General features: G+C 50.0%; 1 protein-coding gene across 1 annotated transcript in view; it reads left to right on the top strand.

The window, feature by feature from the left end:
* Positions 1 to 19666, top strand: part of NMNAT2 (nicotinamide nucleotide adenylyltransferase 2) — a 29782-nt gene extending 10116 nt beyond the window's left edge. The window contains exons 2-11 of the mRNA XM_030495132.2: positions 11210 to 11298; positions 12034 to 12101; positions 12837 to 12915; positions 14701 to 14827; positions 15457 to 15537; positions 15649 to 15693; positions 16332 to 16408; positions 18014 to 18115; positions 18356 to 18423; positions 18553 to 19666. Coding sequence (XP_030350992.1) covers positions 11210 to 11298; positions 12034 to 12101; positions 12837 to 12915; positions 14701 to 14827; positions 15457 to 15537; positions 15649 to 15693; positions 16332 to 16408; positions 18014 to 18115; positions 18356 to 18423; positions 18553 to 18655 — 839 coding nt within the window. The 3' untranslated portion in view covers positions 18656 to 19666. The remainder of the gene's footprint in view (positions 1 to 11209; positions 11299 to 12033; positions 12102 to 12836; positions 12916 to 14700; positions 14828 to 15456; positions 15538 to 15648; positions 15694 to 16331; positions 16409 to 18013; positions 18116 to 18355; positions 18424 to 18552) is intronic.
* The last annotated feature ends 1967 nt before the right edge of the window (positions 19667 to 21633 follow it).

Raw genomic sequence — 21633 nt, forward strand, 5'->3', positions numbered from 1 at the left:
GGATGCTGGTGAGGAGCCTGGGTGGGCTGAGAGGTTGGAGGGTCAGATACCGCAGTGTCAATTCTCTGGGGCCTTTCATCATAACATCTGCTTCCACCAGGAGTTTTGAGATATTTGGTGGCCAGTGCTTTTTTCAGATTTTGAAAAGCCATTAAAAGAAATGTGCAGCAATGACTGGAGCCATTTAGCATGAAAGTCCCTTCCAAATTTGTTACTTCTACAGTGCCTGAGTGCAGCTATGGGCTGACAGGGTCGTGGTGGGAAAATGCGTAACAGATCATAGAATCATAGAATCATAGAATCGTAAGGGTTGGAAAGGACCTTAAGATCATCTAGTTCCAACCCCCCTGCCATGGGCAGGGACACCTTGCCCTAAACCACGTGGCTCAAGGCTCTGTCCAACCTGGCCTTGAACACTGCCAGGGATGGAGCATCCACAACCTCCCTGGGCAACCCATTCCAGTGCTTCGCCACCCTCACTGTAAAGAACTTCTTCCTTATATCTAACCTAAACTTCCTCTGTTTAAGTTTGAACCCATTACCCCTTGTCCTACCACTACAGTCCCTAAGGAAGAGTCCCTCCCCAGCATCCTTGTAGACCCCCTTCAGATACTGGAAGGCTGCTATGAGGTCACCACGCAGCCTTCTCTTCTCCAGGCTGAACAGCCCCAACTCTCTCAGCCTGTCTTCATACGGGAGGTGCTCCAGCCCTCTTATCATCCTCGTGGCCCTCCTCTGGACTCGCTCCAACAGCTCCATGTCCTTTTTATGTTGAGGACACCAGAACTGTACGCAGTACTCCAAGTGGGGTCTCACAAGAGCAGAGTAGAGGGGCAGGATCACCTCCTTCGACCTGCTGGTCACGCTTCTTTTGATGCAGCCCAGGATACGGTTGGCTTTCTGGGCTGCAAGCGCACACTGAAGCCGGCTCATGTTAAGCTTCTCATCAACCAACACCCCCAAGTCCTTTTCTGCAGGGCTGCTCTGAATCTCTTCTCTGCCCAGCCTGTAGCAGTGCCTGGGGTTGCCCCGACCCAGGTGTAGGACCGTGCACTTGGCTTGGTTAAACTTCATAAGGTTGGCATCGGCCCACCTCACAAGCGTGTCAAGGTCCCTCTGGATGGCATCCCTTCCCTCCAGCGTATCAACCGAACCACACAGCTTGGTGTCGTCGGCAAACTTGCTGAGGGTGCACTCAATCCCACTGTCCATGTCACCAACAAAGATGTTGAACAGGACCAGTCCCAACACCGATCCCTGAGGGACACCACTCGTTACAGGTTTCCAACTGGACATCGAGCCATTTACCACAACTCTTTGCGTGCGGCCATCGAGCCAGTTTTTTATCCACCGAGTGGTCCATCTATCAAATTGATGTCTCTCCAATTTAGAGACAAGGATGTCATGTGGGACAGTGTCGAATGCTTTGCACAAGTCCAGGTAGATGACATCAACTGCTCTGCCGCTGTCCATCAGTTCTGTGGCTCCATCATAGAAGGCCACCAAATTGGTCAGGCAGGATTTCCCCTTAGTGAAGCCATGTTGGCTGTCACCAACCACCTCGTTGTTTTTCATGTGCCTTAGCATGTTTTCCAGGAGAAACTGTTCCAAGATTTTGCCAGGCACAGAGGTGAGACTGACTGGTCTGTAGTTCCCTGGGTCTTCCACCTTCCCCTTCTTGAAAATGAGGGTTATATTGCCCTTCTTCCAGTCATCGGGAACTTCACCTGACTGCCAGGATTTTTCAAATATGATGGACAGTGGCTTAGCAACTACATTCGCCAGCTCCTTCAGGACCCGTGGATGGATTTCATCAGGTCCCATGGACTTGTGCACGTTCAGGTTCTTAAGATGGTCTCGAACCTGATCCTCTCCTACAGTGGGCCTAAGGTCTTCGTTCTCACAGTCCCTGCATTTGCTTTCCAAGACTTGGGTTGTGTGGTCAGAGCATTTGCTGGTGAAGACTGAGGCAAAGAAGTCATTAAGAACCTCAGCCTTCCCCAAATCCATGGTAGCCAGTTCTCCTGATAGCTTCTGGAGAGGGCCTACATTGTCCCTAGTCTGTCTTTTATTTGCTACGTATCTATAGAATCCTTTCCTGTTATCTTTTACATCCCTTGCCAAACTTAATTCTAGCTGGGCCTTAGCTTTCCTAACCTGGTCCCTAGCTTCTCGGGCAATGCTCCTATATTCTTCCCAGGCCGCCTGTCCTTGCTTCCACCTTCTATAAGCTTCTTTTTTCCCTCTAAGTTTCCTCAGCAGCTCCTTGTCCATCCATGGAGGTCTCCTGGCCCTCCTGCTGCACTTTCTTCTAGTCGGGATGCAACACTCTTGAGCACGTAGCAGGTGATCCTTGAATACCGACCAGCAGTCTTGGGCCCCCTGCCCTCTAGGACTGTATCCCATGAAACCTTACTAAGGAGGTTCCTGAAGGGGCCAAAGTCTGCTTTCTTGAAGTCCAGGGCAGTGAGCTTGCTGCACGCTCTTCTCACCGTCCTGAGGATCTCAAACTCAACCATCTCGTGATCACTAGAGCCAAGGCTGCCCTGGAGCGTTACATTTCCAACCAGTCCCTCCCTGTTGGTGAGCACAAGGTCCAGCATGGCACCTCTCCTCGTCGGCTCCTCTACTGCTTGAAAGAGGAAGTTGTCTTCCACACAATCGAGGAACCTCCTGGATTGCTTGTGCCGGGCCGTACCGTCCCTCCAACAGATGTCAGGATAGTTGAAGTCCCCCATGAGGACCAGGGCCTGCGAGCGTGAGGCTGCTCCTATCTGCCTGTAGAGCGCTTCATCCACAGAGTCCTCTTGATCAGGCGGCCTGTAACAGATCCCCACCGTAATGTCCCCTGTTGCTGTTTTCCCTTTGATCCTGACCCACAAACACTCTGTTACCTCATCACCCATCCCCAGACAGAGTTCCATACTCTCTAGCCTATCACTGACATAGATAGCAACACCCCCTCCCCGTCTGCCTGGCCTGTCTTTTCTAAACAGCCTGTAACCTTCCATTCCGACATTCCAGTCATAGGAGCCATCCCACCATGTTTCTGTGATACCAATGACATCATATTCCCGTAGCCTTGCACACATCTCCAATTCCTCTTGCTTGTTCCCCATACTATGGGCGTTTGTATAGAGGCACCTTAGCCGAGCTCCAAATGAAGCCGACTCAATGGCTCATGTGAGATCAATTAGCTCAGAGATAAAAATCATTAAGTATTAGGGGACTTAATGGGATATTTCTACCAACCAGAAGTCTCCTGGGAATCTGACTGAGATCATCTATGAGGCACTGAGCTTTAGGCAGGATGTGCTGTTTGGGTCAGTGGGACACACTTGTATCTCCCCAGGCTTACCTTGAGAAGGGTCAACTCCATGACAAAGAACAACTCTCTCCCCCTCCTCCTGATTCTTCGCAGCAGAGAAATCTTCCCTGAAGAGTGGTCAGGGCCTGTTCTAGTAGAAATGTTGTCTTGTCCCTCCAAGAAGTTCAGGGAATGGTGTGCTAATGTTTTCCCCAATTGTAACTAAGGTGCAGCTGTAGGCAAGGGGTGGGTAAAGACACCAGTTGGGGCAGAAAGAGTAGCCCTGGGGTAGGGAGAGCTGGGCTCTGAAATGAGTACATTTCTGATGAATACATTCCTGATTTGGCATTCAGAGTTATATATACATATGATTTGGGGGTTTTATATATATATATATACACACACACCACTTAATTAGACTGAGAGTAACTGCTGGCTCCTTGCCCAAGTTGGGCTTGGGGTAGGAAGCAACATTTAGGTCCTGCAAGTGCTGCTAGCTTGAGAATAAAACAAAGTGTGCTGGCGTATTTGGGTCACTCTCCCCTGCAGAAGGTATTTTAGATGGCACATGTGGCCGCATCCCACCTCCCATCCAAGGATGATGAAAGCCAAATTGCTCAAAATGAAAATGAGACACCAGGGAAATGGTTTTGCCTTCTCCATCACTCACGGCTGTGCACCCTCCTCTGCCCTGGCTCTCAGGGAAGAGTGATTTAGACTGTGCAAAACTGTCTTGCCTCACTGCTACTTTTTGTGCAGTTTTAGAGGGCTGGTGCAGAGCATGAGCAGGCTGCAGGCTCTCCCCTGGGGAGAAGGGCAAAACTCAGAGCTGGCTGGTGGCATTCCTCTGTAAAAAAAAAAAAAAGTAAAAAGAAGGAGCTCTCAGGGGTGTGACTGAACCAGGTACAAAAGCAAAGCAAACACAATTTAAAATTACACCTTGACAAATTGAACACGAGGCATATTCGATTTCATTAACATCAATTTAGGGGATGGAGTAGTGCCAGAGGAGCCGAAACATTGTGATTAAATATGCTTACCGAGAAACGCCAAAGGGAAACATCTTTCAAGTAAGCACTTATTTCCTATTGGGGAAGCAGAATGATATTTTTTCATTCAATCTGGACAAAATAATGACTTGTCATTTTTGTAGCTCTGGACTGTACCCTCTGATTGGTTTTCCCCACTGTTATCTTTCAGGAAAGCGGTAGAGCCAAAAATATTTGAACTACCCCCCTGCTGCGGGGAGGTGGAGCAGCAGGGAGGTGTCACCAGTGCTTGGGAAAGGTCTGAGTGTCACCCCTGTCCGCTCCCCCAACATAGCAAGGCTAAGGTCAACCACCAGCTGCCTCAGAGGGGCTGTGCCGCGGGGCATGGAGCTGGAAGCTGTGGCTGAAAGCTCTCTGCTGCACAAGCACACTGGCAGTGGGCTAATGCACGTCTTGGTGGGGTCCATCACTGGTAGTTTATTTATGTCAACAATGTTTAAAAGCCATGTGGGCTGTCTGGAGCATTAAGGACAACTTACACCGGAAAAGAAATAAGCTTTTCTCTTCTAACCCAACATCCTTGCATTGGTGTTGCAGGCTATAAAGTGCTCATAGAAAATGAAAATACCAGAGGGTGTTTTCTGAGGTGCGGTGCGGCCTCTGGATATCGCAGGCAAGAAATGCCCAGGAAAGGGCTGGGACAGAAGGCTGAGCTCAACGACAACAAATTGGTCAGAAGTGCAACAAACCAATAAAGAAGCAGAAACGCAACAAACTAACAAAGAGACTCCCAAGAATGATAGCTTTTCAGACCAAAGACTGAGTGAGAATAGACCAGTCCGGATGTGAAGAGATGCTCTGCAAGTTGTAGGCAAGGCAGGACCAGAAGGCAGGTCTTCCCATTCCTGGCTCAGACCTTTGTTTGACACACCATACTACTGCTTTATAGCCCAAACATTTGCCCAAATACTTCTCTTGCAGAAATTTAATAGTCAATATATTTTGTTGTCAATGCATATTTATGTTCTGTATGGTATTTCTAACGTAGACATCAAGCTCTTGAAAATGTGGATCCCAACTTTCATATATGTGTACTTTGGAGAGCAACATTGTTTTTACGGGTTTCTCTAAATAATATCGTGCAGGTTAAAAACCAAATGAACAATTCTGATGGCAATGCAGAGAGCACCAATGTCCATCTCCTCCCAGCAGCATACCCTTCTGAGCACTGCGAGGCCAGCAGCACATCAGCATCCCATAGGATCTGTCCCACTGAAGCTGTTTGCCTTGCTGTAGAAACAGGCAAATACTTTTGCCACCTGCAGTCCCAGAAATTATACAGGTTTGCTTGGGTTTCCAATTCTTTGCATATATCTGTAGGAGAGGAGCTGTTTTCTGCAGGAAAAGATGTTTTATGAAGACAGGCAGTGGTGGTGGAGACTTGGCGTGAACTCCTGAGAGCCAGAGCTGAGATGATGTGCCACCTGCATGGATTACATGCCCTGCAGATCCATGCTTGGTGCTGGGGTGTTTAAATACAGACCTTGAAAAATTGATAGTCCGGCAAAATCATTGGCTTTTGCCACCAAAACTTGAGGCAAATTAATACCATCAGTCACCCTTGAGACTGCGGAGTTATATGTAAGGAGCTCAGCTCATCTTAAGAGGGAACTTTGTAAAGGTGCCATACAAGGCATGGAGATAAACGGATCAGTGTTTTTAATCTTCTTTAGGCAAGTAAAATCAAGTCAGGCTAAAGCAGGGATAATGAGAGGATATGTTCATTTAAAACGCAGTGGCATCTTTTTTGTTAGGGAATTTCTTTTTCATTTTGATTTGCATTTTAAATTGCATTATGATATAAAGGTAAATGGTCGTCCATCGATCTTGGCTGCTCTGCACACCTGAAACTACGGCACTCCTGCGAGGCAGCGTGCATCATGAAGGATCCAATTTGGCTTTTCCAAGATCATGCCTGGATTTTGACCCTGCATGGTGGCAACCGGCTCCAAGCATTCCAGTTGTCTTCTTGCATGCGTTTCCAAGGTGTTGAGGGTAGCCTTCCCGTGAACCTCCTCTGCTTCTAGGCTCATCCAAAACCAATTCTTCCCTCCTTTTCATTCCTCTTCCAGCATCATAGTGCAATTCTTAAGGTTTTTTTGGTTTTTGGTTTGTTTTTCTTTTTACTATAAATGTCTCTTGATGATGTTTTCTGTAACTCCCGCCCCATACAGTCTTTTGGGAGTTTTTTTTGGTTTTTTTCTTTTCAACCTAGAAGAGGTCCCAGAACATGGTTTGTGTGAAAGATGCCAGAAAAAGCAGAATCAGGGAAAAAAATGGCTTTTTTTTTTTTTTCCTCTCTCTTGATTGATTAACCTTGAAGGCAGAGATGGGAAAGCCAGTAACATCAATAAAGGTGAGCACAGACCATTGGAAAGGGAGAAGTGCGGCTCATACACCCTGATTCTTCTTTTTAAGATGCAGAATGGAGAAGAGGGGTTTTTTTTCACATTTGGCTTTCTGTGCAAATGGTTACTGGGGGCTGTCATGGTGGGCTGCAAAGGGAATCCCACCACCCATGGAGTATTATGCTTTAATTTATGGTGCTGGTTCAAAAACCCTTGTGCATGCCAGAAAAAAAAAAAAAAAAAAACTATCCCAAGAATATTGTATTTTTCTGTGTATGCTCCCCCATAGGGCACTTTTCTGGGTACCACTTGGAGCACAGATAATCATAGCCACGGACAGGGTTGGGTTTGGTCTCCTCACTGCACCAGAGAAACCCACTGACAGATATGGGTGCTCCCACACAGTTCTCAGCAGATAAATAACCAGCAAAGATGAAAAAATACAGTTCAAACCAAACTGCTGGAGTTAATCCCTTCAAGCTCAGGATTTTGAGGGCAGGGAGGGAAACATTCAGTACCTCTAATTCAGGCAATTGAATTTTACTCCCTGCACTGATCAAATGATTTAAGCCCGTTTTTCTCTCTCGTGAGGCTGGCACGCCCAGGGCACGAAAGCTGGGAAGGAAGCCAGGGAAAAGATTTCAGGTGAGTCTGAGGAAGAGGTTTTATGAAGGCTGGCAAATCTCCCACAGGCTGTCACTGGGGCCTGGGGCTGCTCAACACCCTGGGAAGAGGGGAAAGTCCATGGCAATTATAGTTCCTTTCTTGACTTTTAACTGGCCCAATAGCTGAAAAATATTCCATAGCAGAAATTTCAATATTTGGAGGAAATAAAATTATTTCACCCAAACAGTTCCCCAGCACCATCCCTACCTCCCTGCCCTGCTAGCCCCTCTCACCTCCCTTGACATATAAGGGCTCTTCATCCATCCCAAGCTGTTGCAAGAGAGCTCTAAAATAATTTTAGAGCTGAATTTTTGCCCTGAGCATGCCCAGGAGTGAGGGCATGGGAGCTGAAGAGATGCACTGCTGGGAGAATGGTCATTTCCTAAACAGCACAGCCACATTCAGACCACCATTCGCAATCAGAGAGGATTATTTGACCAGGAAATGTGCAGGAAAAAACATACACAGTGATGTACCCATGGAAAAGTCTCTTTCCCCACATCTGGACCCACCCAGATATGCTCTCACCTGCCTGTTGTGCTGAGCTTTGGCCCAGTACTGGTGGTATCTGGTGGTATCCTCATGGCAACAGCAGGCATAAACGAGCCTGTGGCTAATTTTCAACCAGCAGCAGGACAACGAAGTGTTGCCCATAAAAGCCCAGGAGCCCCAGTTCAGTGCAGCAGCTCCAGAAGATGCAGCAGCATCTCCTCTCTGCTCGTGTTCCTCTTCACACCCATCACAGCTGCATCTGGCAGGCACTGACTGTTCTTCCCTTCTTTTTTCCTATTTCTCATTGGGAAAGGTTCTTTTGGAGGGGAAATGGGATCATGGCTGCTTTGGCAAAGATGGGTTTGTGGGATGGGTTCCCTGCCCCAACATCTGATGCCACATTGAACAGCAGGGACGGGGAAACACCTCTTCAGATGGCAGGAGTTAGCTTTGATGCTTATTTCCAAAGAATAATGCAGCTATTATGCAGGTGCAGTGTGCCTGAGGACAAGATGGTTGCAATACACTTGGAGGGAAAGTTTGAGTAAAGGAAGTGGGTTATACAGCTACAAAAGCTTTGAGGGCAGGCATTATTGCTGCTGTGACATGAAAAGATGTGACTTTCCATCTCCAGCATCAGTGTCAAACCCTCTTTGCTTTCCTGAGAGCATCTTCAGAGAAGCATTGGGGTAGGAATGTGTGTGCTCTGGGACAGGCAAGGGACGGTGGACGTGGGAGTAGGCGCCCATGGGAGTTTAGCAACTCTTCACCAGCATTTTTATCCTTATGTGTTGTCTTTTGGAAATACCAGCCCAAGACTGTGCATCAGGCTGGAGGGTCTCTGGAAAGTCTCTTGGTGTAGTGTGACACAGGGAAGGAGTGGTGTCAGAGCTGTGTGGCTGCTGAGAGACTAGCTGTGGTGCAGGTGACGGGTGCCACAGAAAGGGGACCTGGGGAAAGCCCCAGGGATGATGTGGCTGACACTAAATAGCATGTGTTGGTGGGGGAGCAGCAAGAATTTGAGGGAGAAAGGGCTGAAGGCAAGGGAACCAAGTGCATCAGGAGATAAAAGCATCACTGCAAAGAGCTGTGACAAACATGGGTGCAACCCTATGAGGCATTGACAAAGAGGTTTCTAGAAGGGGAGGATGTAATTGCCATTGCCCAAAGCCCAGGGCAGCCTTGCCTGCAGGCAGAGAGGGAAGCAGGATGAACAGCTGCATCAGGACATGCCCAAGGAAAGAACGGAAAAACAGTGGGGGGAAAAGTGCCCAAAAGCAAGTGAGACCTTGGGCACTGGCTGGCAACTGTAGCAGGGACCAGGCTGTGACTGACCCTGCCATTGCTCTCGTAATGGAGCTGCTGTTCCCCAACAAGACAGCTCCACCTCTCTGTCCAAGACCACACAGGGTAGACCCCAGGATCCTATATGCAGAGCACTTGAGCCCCCCACTTCGCAGTGCATGCAGGAAAGGCTTTTCCCTGTCCCACTGGGATGATGTGCTCTCAGACCAGTATTTCCTCTCCTCTGCCAAGCCTTCATCCTGCAGCAGCAGCTCCCAGCAGCTACTACCTGTGATTTGGATCAAGCAGGGAGTGAGCAGAGCTTGAGCAAGAAGGGAGAAAGCAGGGTTAGAGCTAGAGGTGGTGAGCTCACCAGCAACATCCCAGCACTTTCCAGCAGAAAGGAGCAGATGTGGAACATCTTGGTTCTGTTGTGGTGCTCCTTTTGGTGAATCCTTCAGCATTTCCAAAACAGTGGCACATGAGGTGTTGGTCTTGTGATGACGATGGCAGGTATCCATCTGTGCTAAGCACCTGTGCATGCAGCCCTGTGTGAGATGGCAATTCTTATATAGGCTGTCAACCAACAGCACATCTTAAAATCACAGACTCACAGAATGGTTTGGGTTGGGAGTGACCTTCAAAGACCAGCTACTCCAACCCTCCTGCCATGGGCAGGGACATCTTTCATCAGGTTGCTCAAAGTCCCATCCAACCTGAACTTCAACATTGCCAGGGATGGGCCATCCACAACTTCTCTGGGCAACCTGTTCCAGTGTCCTACCACGCACATTGTAAAAAAATTTCTTTCTTGTACCTACCCTAGATCTAACCTGTTTTACTTTAAAACTGTTACTCCTTGTCCTGTCACTACAGATCCTGATAAAAAGAAAAAATCTCCATTTTTCTTATAAGCCGACTTTATGTATTGAAATGTCACAAGAAGGTCTCCCCAGAGCTTTCTCTTCTCCCGGCTGAACAACCCCAACTGTCTCAACCTTTCTTCAATTCTCAACCTCTCTGACCATTCCCATGGCCTCTTTGGGACCTGTTCTAACAGGTCCACGTCTGTTTTATACTGGGGAGCCCAGAGCTGAAAGCAGTACTTGAAGTGGTGTCTCAAGAGGGAGGAGTAGAAGGGGAGTATTTGACCTGCTGGCCACAGTGCTGGTGATGCCCCTAGGACATGATTGGCTTTCTGGGAAGCAAGCACACACTGCTGGCTCATGTTCAACTTGCCACCCACCAGTATCCCTTTCTTAGCAGGGCTGCTCTCAATCCATCCATCCCCCAGTCTGTATTGATTTCCTTCTGCAGCGGTTTACATCCAGATGCTGACACATGAGCCAGCAAGTTTTCTGCTCACAAAACAGCGGGGGTGTCCTTGTACCCCAGCGGTGGCAAAGGCAGTGGGTTTTGTTGTTATTCTGGTGGTTTTTTGAATTTTGCTCATATCTTTGGAGTCCTTGTCAGAAGTGATGGTCGAGGTTAGGAGACACCTTCCAGCTGCTGGGAAAGCTTTTGGCTGATAGTCAGCAAACTGTAGCAGGTGAGGAAGGGAGAAGTTATGAGGAGAGTAAGGATGAACATAGTTTATGGGCAGAGAAAAATAGAAAGGAATGAAAAGTGAATGAACCAGCTCCATGTCTCACCTTGTGAGCTCAGTTCCTTCAGAGCTGCCATAAGAGCCTGGCTCTGCTGAGCAGCTCTTGTCAGTGGTGCAGGCTCTCGGCTGTCCCTCTGATGTCCTGGCAAGGTGGTTGAAGGTGGTTTTGGGTCTGAATGTGATTTAGCTTTTGCCTTCTTCCACCAAATCCTCCTTCCTGCAAGGTGTGGGGGTCTTCAGAAAGGTCCATGCTAAGCATCACCAGAAATAGCACTGAATGAGATGGATAGTAAAAATGAAGCCAGCCCTTCCCTTGGTTGCCTTCCCCATCCAGCACAGCCAGAATGAACTGCTCCATGGGCATTCGGCAAAGCCAGTAGGCAGCAGTGGGGCATTATGGGACTCAGTGGGTCCAACTGAATCCTCCTGCACCCTTTTCCTTGTCCTTCTCCTTCAGAGCGAGCCCGGGATTACCTCCACAAGACCGGACGCTTCATCGTCATTGGTGGCATTGTCTCACCCGTGCATGACTCCTATGGGAAGACGGTGAGTTGTCCCCATTTTCCTTTTCTGGTGCCTACATGCTATGGTATCTCTGAAGCCAGGGGCAAGAACTGGGCAGCACTGCATGCACCTGTCCTTTCATGGACCTCCTCTGCCCAGGGTAGCTCTGGACCATGGGAAAGCTTCCAAGGGGAGAGAGATGATGAAAACACTCACTCTTTAGAAACTGCAGCAAGACCCTATAACCAGCCAAAGTACTAGACAGCAAAGAGAAATGTTCTCTCCCAAAATGCTGGTGGTCATCTTGTTGGGTTGTTTTGGAGTGTGGGGTTTTTTTGTAGTTTTGTTTGTTTGTTTGTTTGAATGAATGAATGATTTCAAAGCAACAATGCAAACAGGGGCCCTTAAAAGCACTTTCTAGGGTGGTGGAAAATCCAAATTAGAAGAGAAGAGAGTTTTCTCCTCTCCTGAAAGCTGTAGAAATTTCATCAAGAAACCATCATCCTCATTCTGGCCCCACTGCAGTGCAGGGCTGAGAGTGGTGGTGCTGAGAAAATACCACTGACCAGTGCATAACCAGGGCTTAAACAAGCCAGGGACTCCTCCTCCTGCAGTAAACAGGAACTTAAATAAATTTTTGTGGTCAGAAATGAGTCCTTCTGGCCTGCCTCATGTGAATGAGCCCAACACTCTGCCCCAGGAGGGTTTGCAAGCCAACGATGGCTAGGGCACGATGCTTGCTTACCATAACTGTTCCTCCATCACCCTCTCTTGCAGGGCCTGGTTTCAAGCCGGCACCGCCTGACCATGTGCCAACTGGCTGTCCAGTCCTCCGACTGGATCAGGTGAGCAGCAGAGCCAACACACACAGCAGCACCAAGAGCCCCTGGCTGCCCCTACCCCTTCCCTGGCACTGTGGTGGCAAAGTCCTGCATGAAAGTGGAGATGCCACCAGCCGCTAGAACTCCAGGATGGACTTTATCCTCTCCCAGCCAAAGCTTGACTAAAAACTGGAGGTCTTCCTCTTCTGGTCCAGCAGAGAACCAATGAGAGGTGTTACACCACCTTTCAAGGGAACCCTTTGACTTCAGGGGGTCTTGCAACCCCCCACCTTCCCCATTGAATCTGTGGTGTCTGGATAGGCCTAAAGTCACCCAGCCTACCCCAGCCTTGTGCTGTGGCACCTTCCCTTTCTACACCCATAGCACCAGCCTGCAGACTCTCCCCTTCCCTGCGCTACCATGTGGCATGTGGTGGCTGAGTTGGGACCAGAAATATGTCTGGGCTGCCTTTAGGAAAACAGGGTTGTAACACATGTAGTTACATCCAAGCCAAATGAAAGCTGTTTAGTTGGGTACAGAGAGTGGATAGGTGTCCAGGCATGTATTCAGATCCCCAGAGCTATTAGAGAGAGCTGAACTGGAAGGCTAGAGGAAGGACATGGTCCATGGCAGTGCTGGGCGAGTGATGGTTGCTGCTCATGGCACTGCTTGGCTGGCCCAGTGGGGAGAAAGTAGCATGGCCAGGAGGTCCAGGCAGTGACATCAGCCAACACTGTTGCCTTGCTGTGCTGCCCACAGGGTGGACCCCTGGGAGTGCTACCAGGACACCTGGCAGACCACCTGCAGCGTGCTGGAGCACCACCGTGACCTGATGAAGGTGAGGCAGCCCCCATGCCATGGGTGCACCCGGAGTGAGGGTGTGGGGAAAGCACAGGAGTGGGGGTGCTCTTGCACCAGCACACGGACATCAACAACCAAACTGTGGCTGGGACAGACAGACAGATGACTTGCAGGAATGTGCCTGAAATCTTGACCCACAAGAGGTGCGAGATACCTTGTCAGAGACACTTTGAGCTCCTAGCCCTGATGGCAAAAGCAAACTGAGCCCTCCAGCTGGAGCCAGCAGCCATCTCAGGCCTATGCACGCCAGGAGGGGAGCACAGTGAAGGCGAGGATGGGCATAAGCCAAATCATTAATGCTGACTGCTTGCTCCACCCTGAGGGGAAGGAGAGGTGGACGAGCACCTCCGCTCACCAGTGTTGTGGTTTAAGCATGGTCAGCAACTAAGTACCATGCAGCTTCCCGCTTACTCTTTCCCCATCCCCAATGGGATGAGAATCAGAAGAAAATTTAAAACCCATGTGTTGACATAAAAACAGTTTAACAATTATTAACAATAATAATTAATAATGATAATAATAAAAGGAAATAAAGAGAGAGGGAGGGAGGGAAAGGAAAGACTAAACCCTGCCTCCCCTACCCCCAAAAAAACACAAGTGATGCACAATACAATTGCTCACCATCCACTGACCGATACCCAGCCTGACCCAAGCAGCGATCTGGGCCTTCTGGGTCACTTCCCCCAGTTTATATACTGGGCATGATGTGCTGTGGTCTGGAATACCCCTTTGGCTAGTTTGGGTCAGGTGTCCTGTCTCTGCTTCTTCCGGGCTTCTTGTGCCCCTCCTCACTGGCAGAGCATGAGAGACTGAAAAGTCCTTGATCAGGGTAAGCGCTACTGAGCAACCACTAAAACATCAGTGTGTTACCAGCATTGTTCTCAGATTAAGGCTGACACACAGCACTGCACCAGCTACTAGGAAGAAAATTAACTCTATCCCAGCTGGAACCAGGACAACCAGCTAAGATGAAACTGATATATGAACCTGACAGAGTGACTCAGCTGGAAAATTCAGCATATGGGAAGTCCCTGGAGAGCACAAAACCCAGGAGAAAAAGTCCCTCCAAAGCCCAGGCAGGCCTGAGAGCCAAGGAGGAAGGTGGCTGCCCTTGGGTGACTGCCAGGGACAGGAGAGCAGGACTGCTGCCAACACTTGGATATAGTGAGCAAACCAAGGACAGGAAATGGAGAAAACAGCATCATACAATCTCATGAGCAGCCCAGACAGAAGGCACAGAAGCAGCATTAACCAGCCTGGCAAGATGTCTAGTGCATCAAGGGACCCTGGTGTCAAAGCCAGGGAGCCCCTGGAGATGTCTTCCTTGTCCTGCAGGGACCAGTGAAGGAAAAGAGGGCATGTTTGCTCCCAGGGTAATGTATAAGCTGCTGGCTTTGCACCACTGATTCATCAGCTGCTGTATTTTTATTTATTCACCAGCACTTATGAGCATCTCCATGTGACGGGGGTGATGCCAGCTGCAGGCAGCATGGCTGCAGCCTTGCCAGCCTCATGGGTCCACACAAAAAGTTAACCCCACCATACCCAGCCTTAATCACAAGTCATTATTCACAGGGTCCTGCTAGCTCTAGGCCTATCTGGTGAGGTTGATGGGGCTGGGGGTCCTAAAGTGAGCTTGGAGATATGTATCACTGAAGATAACTTCAGCTTGGGTTGCAGAGGATCAATACAGAGTCATAAAGGTTTTGGGAGGTAGCTGGGGTAAAGGCACAGTTCCAGCTACATCTCTCCTTTGTTGCAGAGAGTGACTGGCTGCATCCTCTCCAATGTCAACACGCCCTCCATCACCCCTGTGATCGGCCAGCCCCAGAACGAGTCCTCGCAGACCATCTACCAGAACAACAACGTCTCCAACAAGCCCACTGCGGGTAGGTGGCAGCAGGGTAGGGAAGAGCGGAATGAACATCTATCCCCCACCTCCCAGCCAGGGCTGCCAAGCATTAGGAACAGTGCTTCATCATCTTATTTTTGGCTCAGATCACTCATCAGTCTCCAAGCCCAGGGTTGGGTGAGGATGTGATGGAGGAGTTAGTGTCCAGTACAGCAAGGGGAGCCAAGAGTAGGTTAAAATGGCTGTGAAATCTCACTGGACTTCAGCTGGATGACATCCACGTGGTGAAATCAGCTAAGACAAAGGCTAACTGGTACCCACAGACTGCATGCAAGGGGTAAACTGGCAGGAAAAGTGGTATGGCTGGATCCCCCACCAGCCAGTGTGATGTGGGACACAGAGGTATTAGCTGGGGATAAGAGAGGACATTTCTTAAATCCCATAAACATTAACATCTTGTGATCTTTTTAGTGATTTTAGCTATCCAACTTGTCCCTTTAAAGCACAGCGTAGCACTCTCAGGAGTTAAGGCTGTGAAAGGAGGTGGTGGAGAGATGCTGAGAGCAGTTCCTGGACCCAGGCACAGGAGTATCTCACAGGACCAGGGTGGCCAAAGCACTTGTGTGAGTTGGTCACACAGCTTCTCATTAATTTGCCTTCTTTTAGCAAAGATCCTCGGGAAGGTGGGAGAAAGCCTGAGCCGGATTTGCTGCGTTCGCCCACCCATGGAGCGCTTCACTTTTGTGGGTAAGTGAATGGTCCAGCATCACCTCTGATTTCGCTCCAGCCCCCAGCTTTTCTCCCAGCCCCCTCTTCTAGGCTGAACACCAACACCTCTCTTTTGCTTCCTCTCCTCAGATGAAAATGCCAACTTGGGGACAGTGATGAGATATGAGGAGATCGGTGAGTACACACGCCCCCTCCACATCATTCTGGCTCCTCTGGGCCAGTGCTATGCAGCTCAGGAGCAGTTGCATGACAGATCCAGGGGTGACTGAAGGATGCTGGGTCATCTCACCTTGGTGCCAGCTATCAGAGAAAGGGAGGACACGAAAGTCCTCTAAGATGAGAAAGGAAAACCTCTCATGCTTCACTATCAGCTTTGCTAAAAGCAAATACAGCCATGCCCAGGGCTTTGAGCAGTCCCCTGGGCTCTCCATGTTGCCCTGTGGCTGGAACCCCTGCAGCAGATCATAGAGCAATTGTGGGTGCCTGTAGCATGGAGAAATTACTCCCTTCCCCAGGGATACCTCACCTCCAGGGCTGGAGCACAGCCCTAGTTGAACAGAGTGTAGCAATGCTGACAACAACCCAGCAGCACGGGAGAGGAGCTGAAATAAAGTAGGAGAGGAGGTATTTGATGTTTGGTACCAGGTGGGATGTGAGAAAGGACATGAGATCTTTATCAGGACTTGTTTTGGCAGGTGAGGTCTGTGCAGAAGAAGTTTCCCCCCCAAGAAGTGCAATGGGGAGGAAGGTGGGGAGTGCCTTCTCAGTCCCGTTTGATCCTACCTCTGAGCTTCTCTGCTTCTTTTCTTCAGAGCTTCGCATCTTACTGCTCTGTGGCAGCGACCTGCTGGAGTCCTTCTGCATCCCTGGTCTCTGGAATGAGGCAGACGTGAGTCACCACTGCTGGACACCCCTCTGTGCCCCTCTTCCCCAGGCTCTCTTTCTCCTCCTCTGCTTCCCAGACCCAGCACTCCCAGGAGCTGCTCAGGTCCCTTGGGATGGCAGGAGCTGTGCCCACCACCCCCACTGCCTCTTCCATCCCAACCCTGACCCTCAACTCCCCTACACACAGGCAGCCTGAGGGACAGGGTCTGCTGCTCCAGAGTCACCAACTTTACCCAGCCTGCCTTCCACAGACCAAGCCCTGCTCCCACTTACCATACATGCAGAGGACATCACCTGAGGTGCAGGGTAAGCCTGTCCCAAGGGATTTCCAAAGGCTGCACTCCCACTCCTTGTCCCTTAGAAGGAGCAAGCATCAAGCAGGTGCCAGTCCCAGCAGAGTGAGGTGTTGAGGTAGGAAGTAAGATATTTACAGAAGATAGCCAAATATTAGAAATTAACCACAATTCCAACCAAATCAACATCTTCCACTTAATAAAAGGCTTTTCCTGCAACGTGGAGTACCCAAGTACCCATCTTTACAAAGGCAAATAAGTAAAACCATCTTGACTCCTCAGCCAGATGCTGCCTAACACTAACTCACAGCTGATGAGAGCCCATCTCAGCACCTTCACTGCCACAGCTCAAAGGGAGGAAATCTGCTGCCCGCCTCACTGTAACTGTCCACCCCCCATTAGTGTAGGATGGCAGCAGGACACCCAGCATCCTCAATACTGCAGTCTCTACCAGGAGAAACTAGATTTTCATGGCAGGACACCAGCCCTAGAGAAGGAGCTGGGTTACCAACCCACATAATGCTCCCAGCAGTCAGAGCATTGCTGGCAATGGTAGCTCCCCTGGCTCTTCACTGAAATCAGTCAGTCAACACAACCTGCCCCCTTCCTTGAGTCTGTCAACCATTTCTAAAATCAGTTACCACGTCTTCAATCCTGAGGTTTTTAAAAACAATTAGCTGGCAGATATCTCCTCTGAAAGGCTGCAAAATCTGAGATAAGGCAAGTCTTGAAGCCCAGCACAAACGATGCAAAATTTTGATGTCAAAGCACAAGCAGAGGAGGCATTCTGCACCAACACCACCTCATGTACTCCTGCTGCCCGAATTTGCTGACCTAGCGCTCTTTTGGATGGGCCTGGTTTGTCTCACCTGAGATGGGTGCGAGCAGCGGGAGCCATCCCTACATGGTGGCAAACTTGGCCACCAGCTTTGGCTCTAACAACCTTGGAAGAATAATTCTACAAGGCCTCTGTCAGAACCAATGTGTCTGTCCTCCTCACAAAGCCTTCCAAGCAAGGCAGAGGTCACATCCTCCTTGGGCAACCTCTTCTGCTGCCATCCTCCTTCTACCATGACAAGTCCTCCCTAAAGCCTAGCCTCAACATCTAATGACAAGATCCCTGTGCTTTTCCACTGCAGACCACTCACCATGCCTTGATATTCCAAGTTTTGGCCAAATGCCTTGGAGATAGTCTCAAATTCACTTTCTATCTCCATCCATAGCCCAGCTTTCATGGTGTGGGGTGGTGGGGGCAGGCAGCAGCAGGTTTTGTGTGGGGTGGTTATAAAGCTCTCTCCACTTTGGGTTGCTCCTAGATGGAGGTGATTGTCGGGGAGTTCGGGATTGTGGTGGTGCCCCGGGATGGAGCAGACCCCGACCGGATCATGAACCACTCCTCCATACTCCGCAAGTACAAAGTAAGTGGATGCACGTGTGGCCAAGGAAGATTGTGAGAGGACCAACAGCCTCTCTTTACCCAGGGGAGCAATTCTGCCACAGGGCACAAAAAGTCTTGAGGCCAGATGCTCTCAGCTGCTATGTGGGATGGGCAATGGGGCCACCACACAGCAGCTCCCTGAGTCTAGTGGGGTGGAGAGGCTGGTGGTGCAGACACCTGCTTTCAGGCCATCCCTCCTCTCTTCTTCCTTGCCCTGCAGAACAACATCCTGGTAGTGAAGGACGACTCAAACCACCCCATGTCAGTCGTCAGCTCCACCAAAAGCAGGTGGGTGATGCAGGGCAACTCCCATGACAGAGTGGGGAGAGGGGTGCCCCCAGCCAGCCCCTTCATTTGCAGGGGCACCTGACCCACCCAAGTGGATTCTGATCCCTTTCTCTCCCCCCGCACCCCCAGACTGGCCCTGCAGCATGGGGACGGACACGTTGTGGATTACCTCTGCCAGCCTGTCATCGACTACATCCTCAAGAGCCAGCTCTACATTAATGCCTCCGGCTAAACGCCAGAGGTGTTGCAGCGAGACAGCCCTCGTGTTCCGCCTGCCTACAGCTCTGCGTCACTTTTATCTCTCTCTCTCTCAGTCTGTGCCTCCATCTCTCTCCCCACCCCATGGCCTCCTGCCCATGTCTGCCTCTCACCCCCGGCGCCAAAGCTCCATCGTGCAGCAATGTCCAGGGAACCGCAGCACAGCCCCAACGAGAACGGTTTAGTCTCTTTTTTCAGGGAATCACCCTTCCCCTCACATGTGGGGAGGAAGGGGGGGACCCATAAAAGAGTGGCTCTGGCACCCCCCTCCCAGCATGTCACTGGGAAATGGTCCCCCCCGTCCATCCTCCCAGCATGCTCAGAGCAGGGGCTTCCTCTTCTGCATCATCTTAGAGTACTTAAGCTCAATAAATCTAGGTGGACTTTGTTTTCTTAAATAGTTTTAGTGTGAGCCCTTTGGACCTCTCAACATGATGACCAAATGAATCCTGGTTGGCAGCAGGCAGTTGTAAAACAACTGGCTCAGTGCCCCATGGCAGGTGAACCTCCTCAGGCCGGCAATAGGACAACCCAGCTAACAAAATCCTCCCCCTGGCCCTAAAAAATCATGGAAGGTGCATTTCTGAAAGGAAGCAGAGCCTTGGGTAAGCATGGCTGCCAAAGCATTACTAGGGGGGGATGTCATGTTTCACCTTTCCTTGGCTGCAAGTGACCCCAACCCACCCTAAGTCAACTCCCTTGACAAGCGGAGTTGGGGAGATGCTCTACTCTGCCCCAGTGTCAGAGGGGGCAGCCCTCAGCACCTAGAAGGGGACCCACCATTTATGAAGCCAAGAAAGGAGGGAGAAAGAAGGAAGTGACGACCCCCAAACCAGGCTGAGCTTTGTGGGGGCTGGGTCCATCCCCATCCTCTAGCCTCCAGATCTCCATTTCTGTCTGTAAACTTCCTCCTTCTCCCACTGATCCTGCCCTCTTCCTCTCCTTGAAGAGTTTATTAAATGCATGATACTTCCCCCCTCCCAAACTGGCTGTGGCTGCTTTGCACATCCCTTGGGACATGCCAGTCTCCTGCTCTCCTGCCTATGACATGCCCCCAGATGCCAGGGATGGAGTCTAGTGGAGATACTAGTGTCAAAAGCAGGGCAGGCAACATGAAGCAAAAGAAAATTATTTAAGTCCTGAAGAGTTGAGGGTTGCTGAAGCAGGCAGTCATCCTGCTGAGCATCCCTGAGGTGCAAGGACCTTGCATGGCCCCTGAAAAAGGTCACAGCCACAGCGAGGAAGGTGCAGTCCTGCTTTACTCCTCATCTTTTCCCCTCCCTTTGCTCCATCTAACCTTCTATCACTTTGGGTAAAGCTCTGCTGCCTATAGCTGCTATAGCAGACATCTGCCCACTCCCCACAAATTTGGGCTAACTAGACTCAGGCTAGCCCACGCCACCACCCTCTCCCAGAGCATGACCATTGCCCATGCTGGCTTTGTGGCTTTCCTAGGGCAGTGCTGTGACTAGCTGCTGGTCCCCAGCAAAGGAGAGTGCTGTGTTGAAACACGTGAAGGCTGAGAGTCCTCCAGGGTGTTTCATGAAAAGATCTGAAATTACTCATTTTTCCTCTTAAAAGTCTATGAAGAGTCACAAGCTACTTTCATGGAACCTCCAAGGGTGAGACATTGTGCTAAATGACCTGCTGAATGCTGCTTACATCTCTGTACCAGCAAGCAACTCTGGGCAAAACAAGGCGGCCTACAGCCACAGTCTCCTTGCAGCAGGCAGGGTTTTATGAGTGGTAGCTAACAACTTCTCAAGGAGGGCACAGCCCTTCCCAGAAGGGAAAGCAAGAGAGACAGAAGTGATGTGACTTGCCTAAAGGCCAGAAGAGGTCTTTCCTTGCCAGGGGTTTTCCTCCATGTGGAGAGGCTTGTTCAGGAACAGTTGTAAATTTGGCAGCTGAATCCCTCAGTGCCAGCTCTGGTATCTGTGGGTGGTTGCGTACATATCCTGTGGGGTGAGGATATGTGTAGACACCAAAGCAGAGAGGGTGGTAAGAGCGAGGGACTTGGACTGCAGGGGTGCCTCTTCTCCAGGGAGGTCTTCAGCCAGTTTGAGCTGCTTGCCAACATCCTACTGAGCTCACTTAGCTAACAGGCTGGGCAGGTGCCAACAGTAGGACATCTCACCCGTGTAAGCCCAACATACATAAGCCAGTAGCTAGACTCTTCTCCACCCGTTGTTCTCACATGTTGAGTTTTACAGTCTCTCCTCCCACTCCACCCCAACACAGAAGTTATTTCAGACAGCAGTCTCCTCTCCTTGCCAGTCATCACCCATGTTTCTTAGCGCCAAGCCTCCAAAAACACACACATGCAGATTTTAACCTCATGGACGAGCAACGCTTCTTTGAAGGCGGAGGAAGGACAGTGGGTTTTAACTGAGGAAAAGACACAAGGAAATAAAACAAAGGAGATGGAGAAGGAAGGCAGGTGACATGTCCAAGAGCCATCTCAGATCCTCCCTCCCTCCCTCAGGTACGCAAGACAGGATGCAGGGGAAGCCAGCCAGCCTCCCATCCCATTGCGGTTAGGATGGCATGCCTTAGAGACATAGCCGTGTGGTATGGATGATGAGTATATTCCGTCTTACTAGTCTTACCTGCGCCCTCCTGTATCCGCTGAGCAAAACTCACAGTACGGGGCAGGTGGGATGGGGGGTTTGTAACAGATCATTCAGTTCTGGGACTGGTTTAGAAAATGTCTTTGGGTGGGTATGGGAAAAAATATTCATCCCTGAAGATCCATGTGACAGCCAGGGAGGTGAGAACCGGGGTTTCCAGGGTGCAGGAGAGGGCTGGGAAGAACCTCGTGGGTTTTGGTCTTTGAACCTCCACTTTTAAACAGAGCAATTTGCTGAAAGAGGAATGAACTTCAAACACCTTTCAGGGGAAAAAATCAGAATAGGGTGGGGAGGGCAAGGGGTTGAAGTTGCCATGCCACCA

The sequence above is a fragment of the Strigops habroptila genome, chromosome 8 (assembly GCF_004027225.2).
Source record: "Strigops habroptila isolate Jane chromosome 8, bStrHab1.2.pri, whole genome shotgun sequence".
NCBI classification, from domain to species: domain Eukaryota; kingdom Metazoa; phylum Chordata; class Aves; order Psittaciformes; family Psittacidae; genus Strigops; species Strigops habroptila.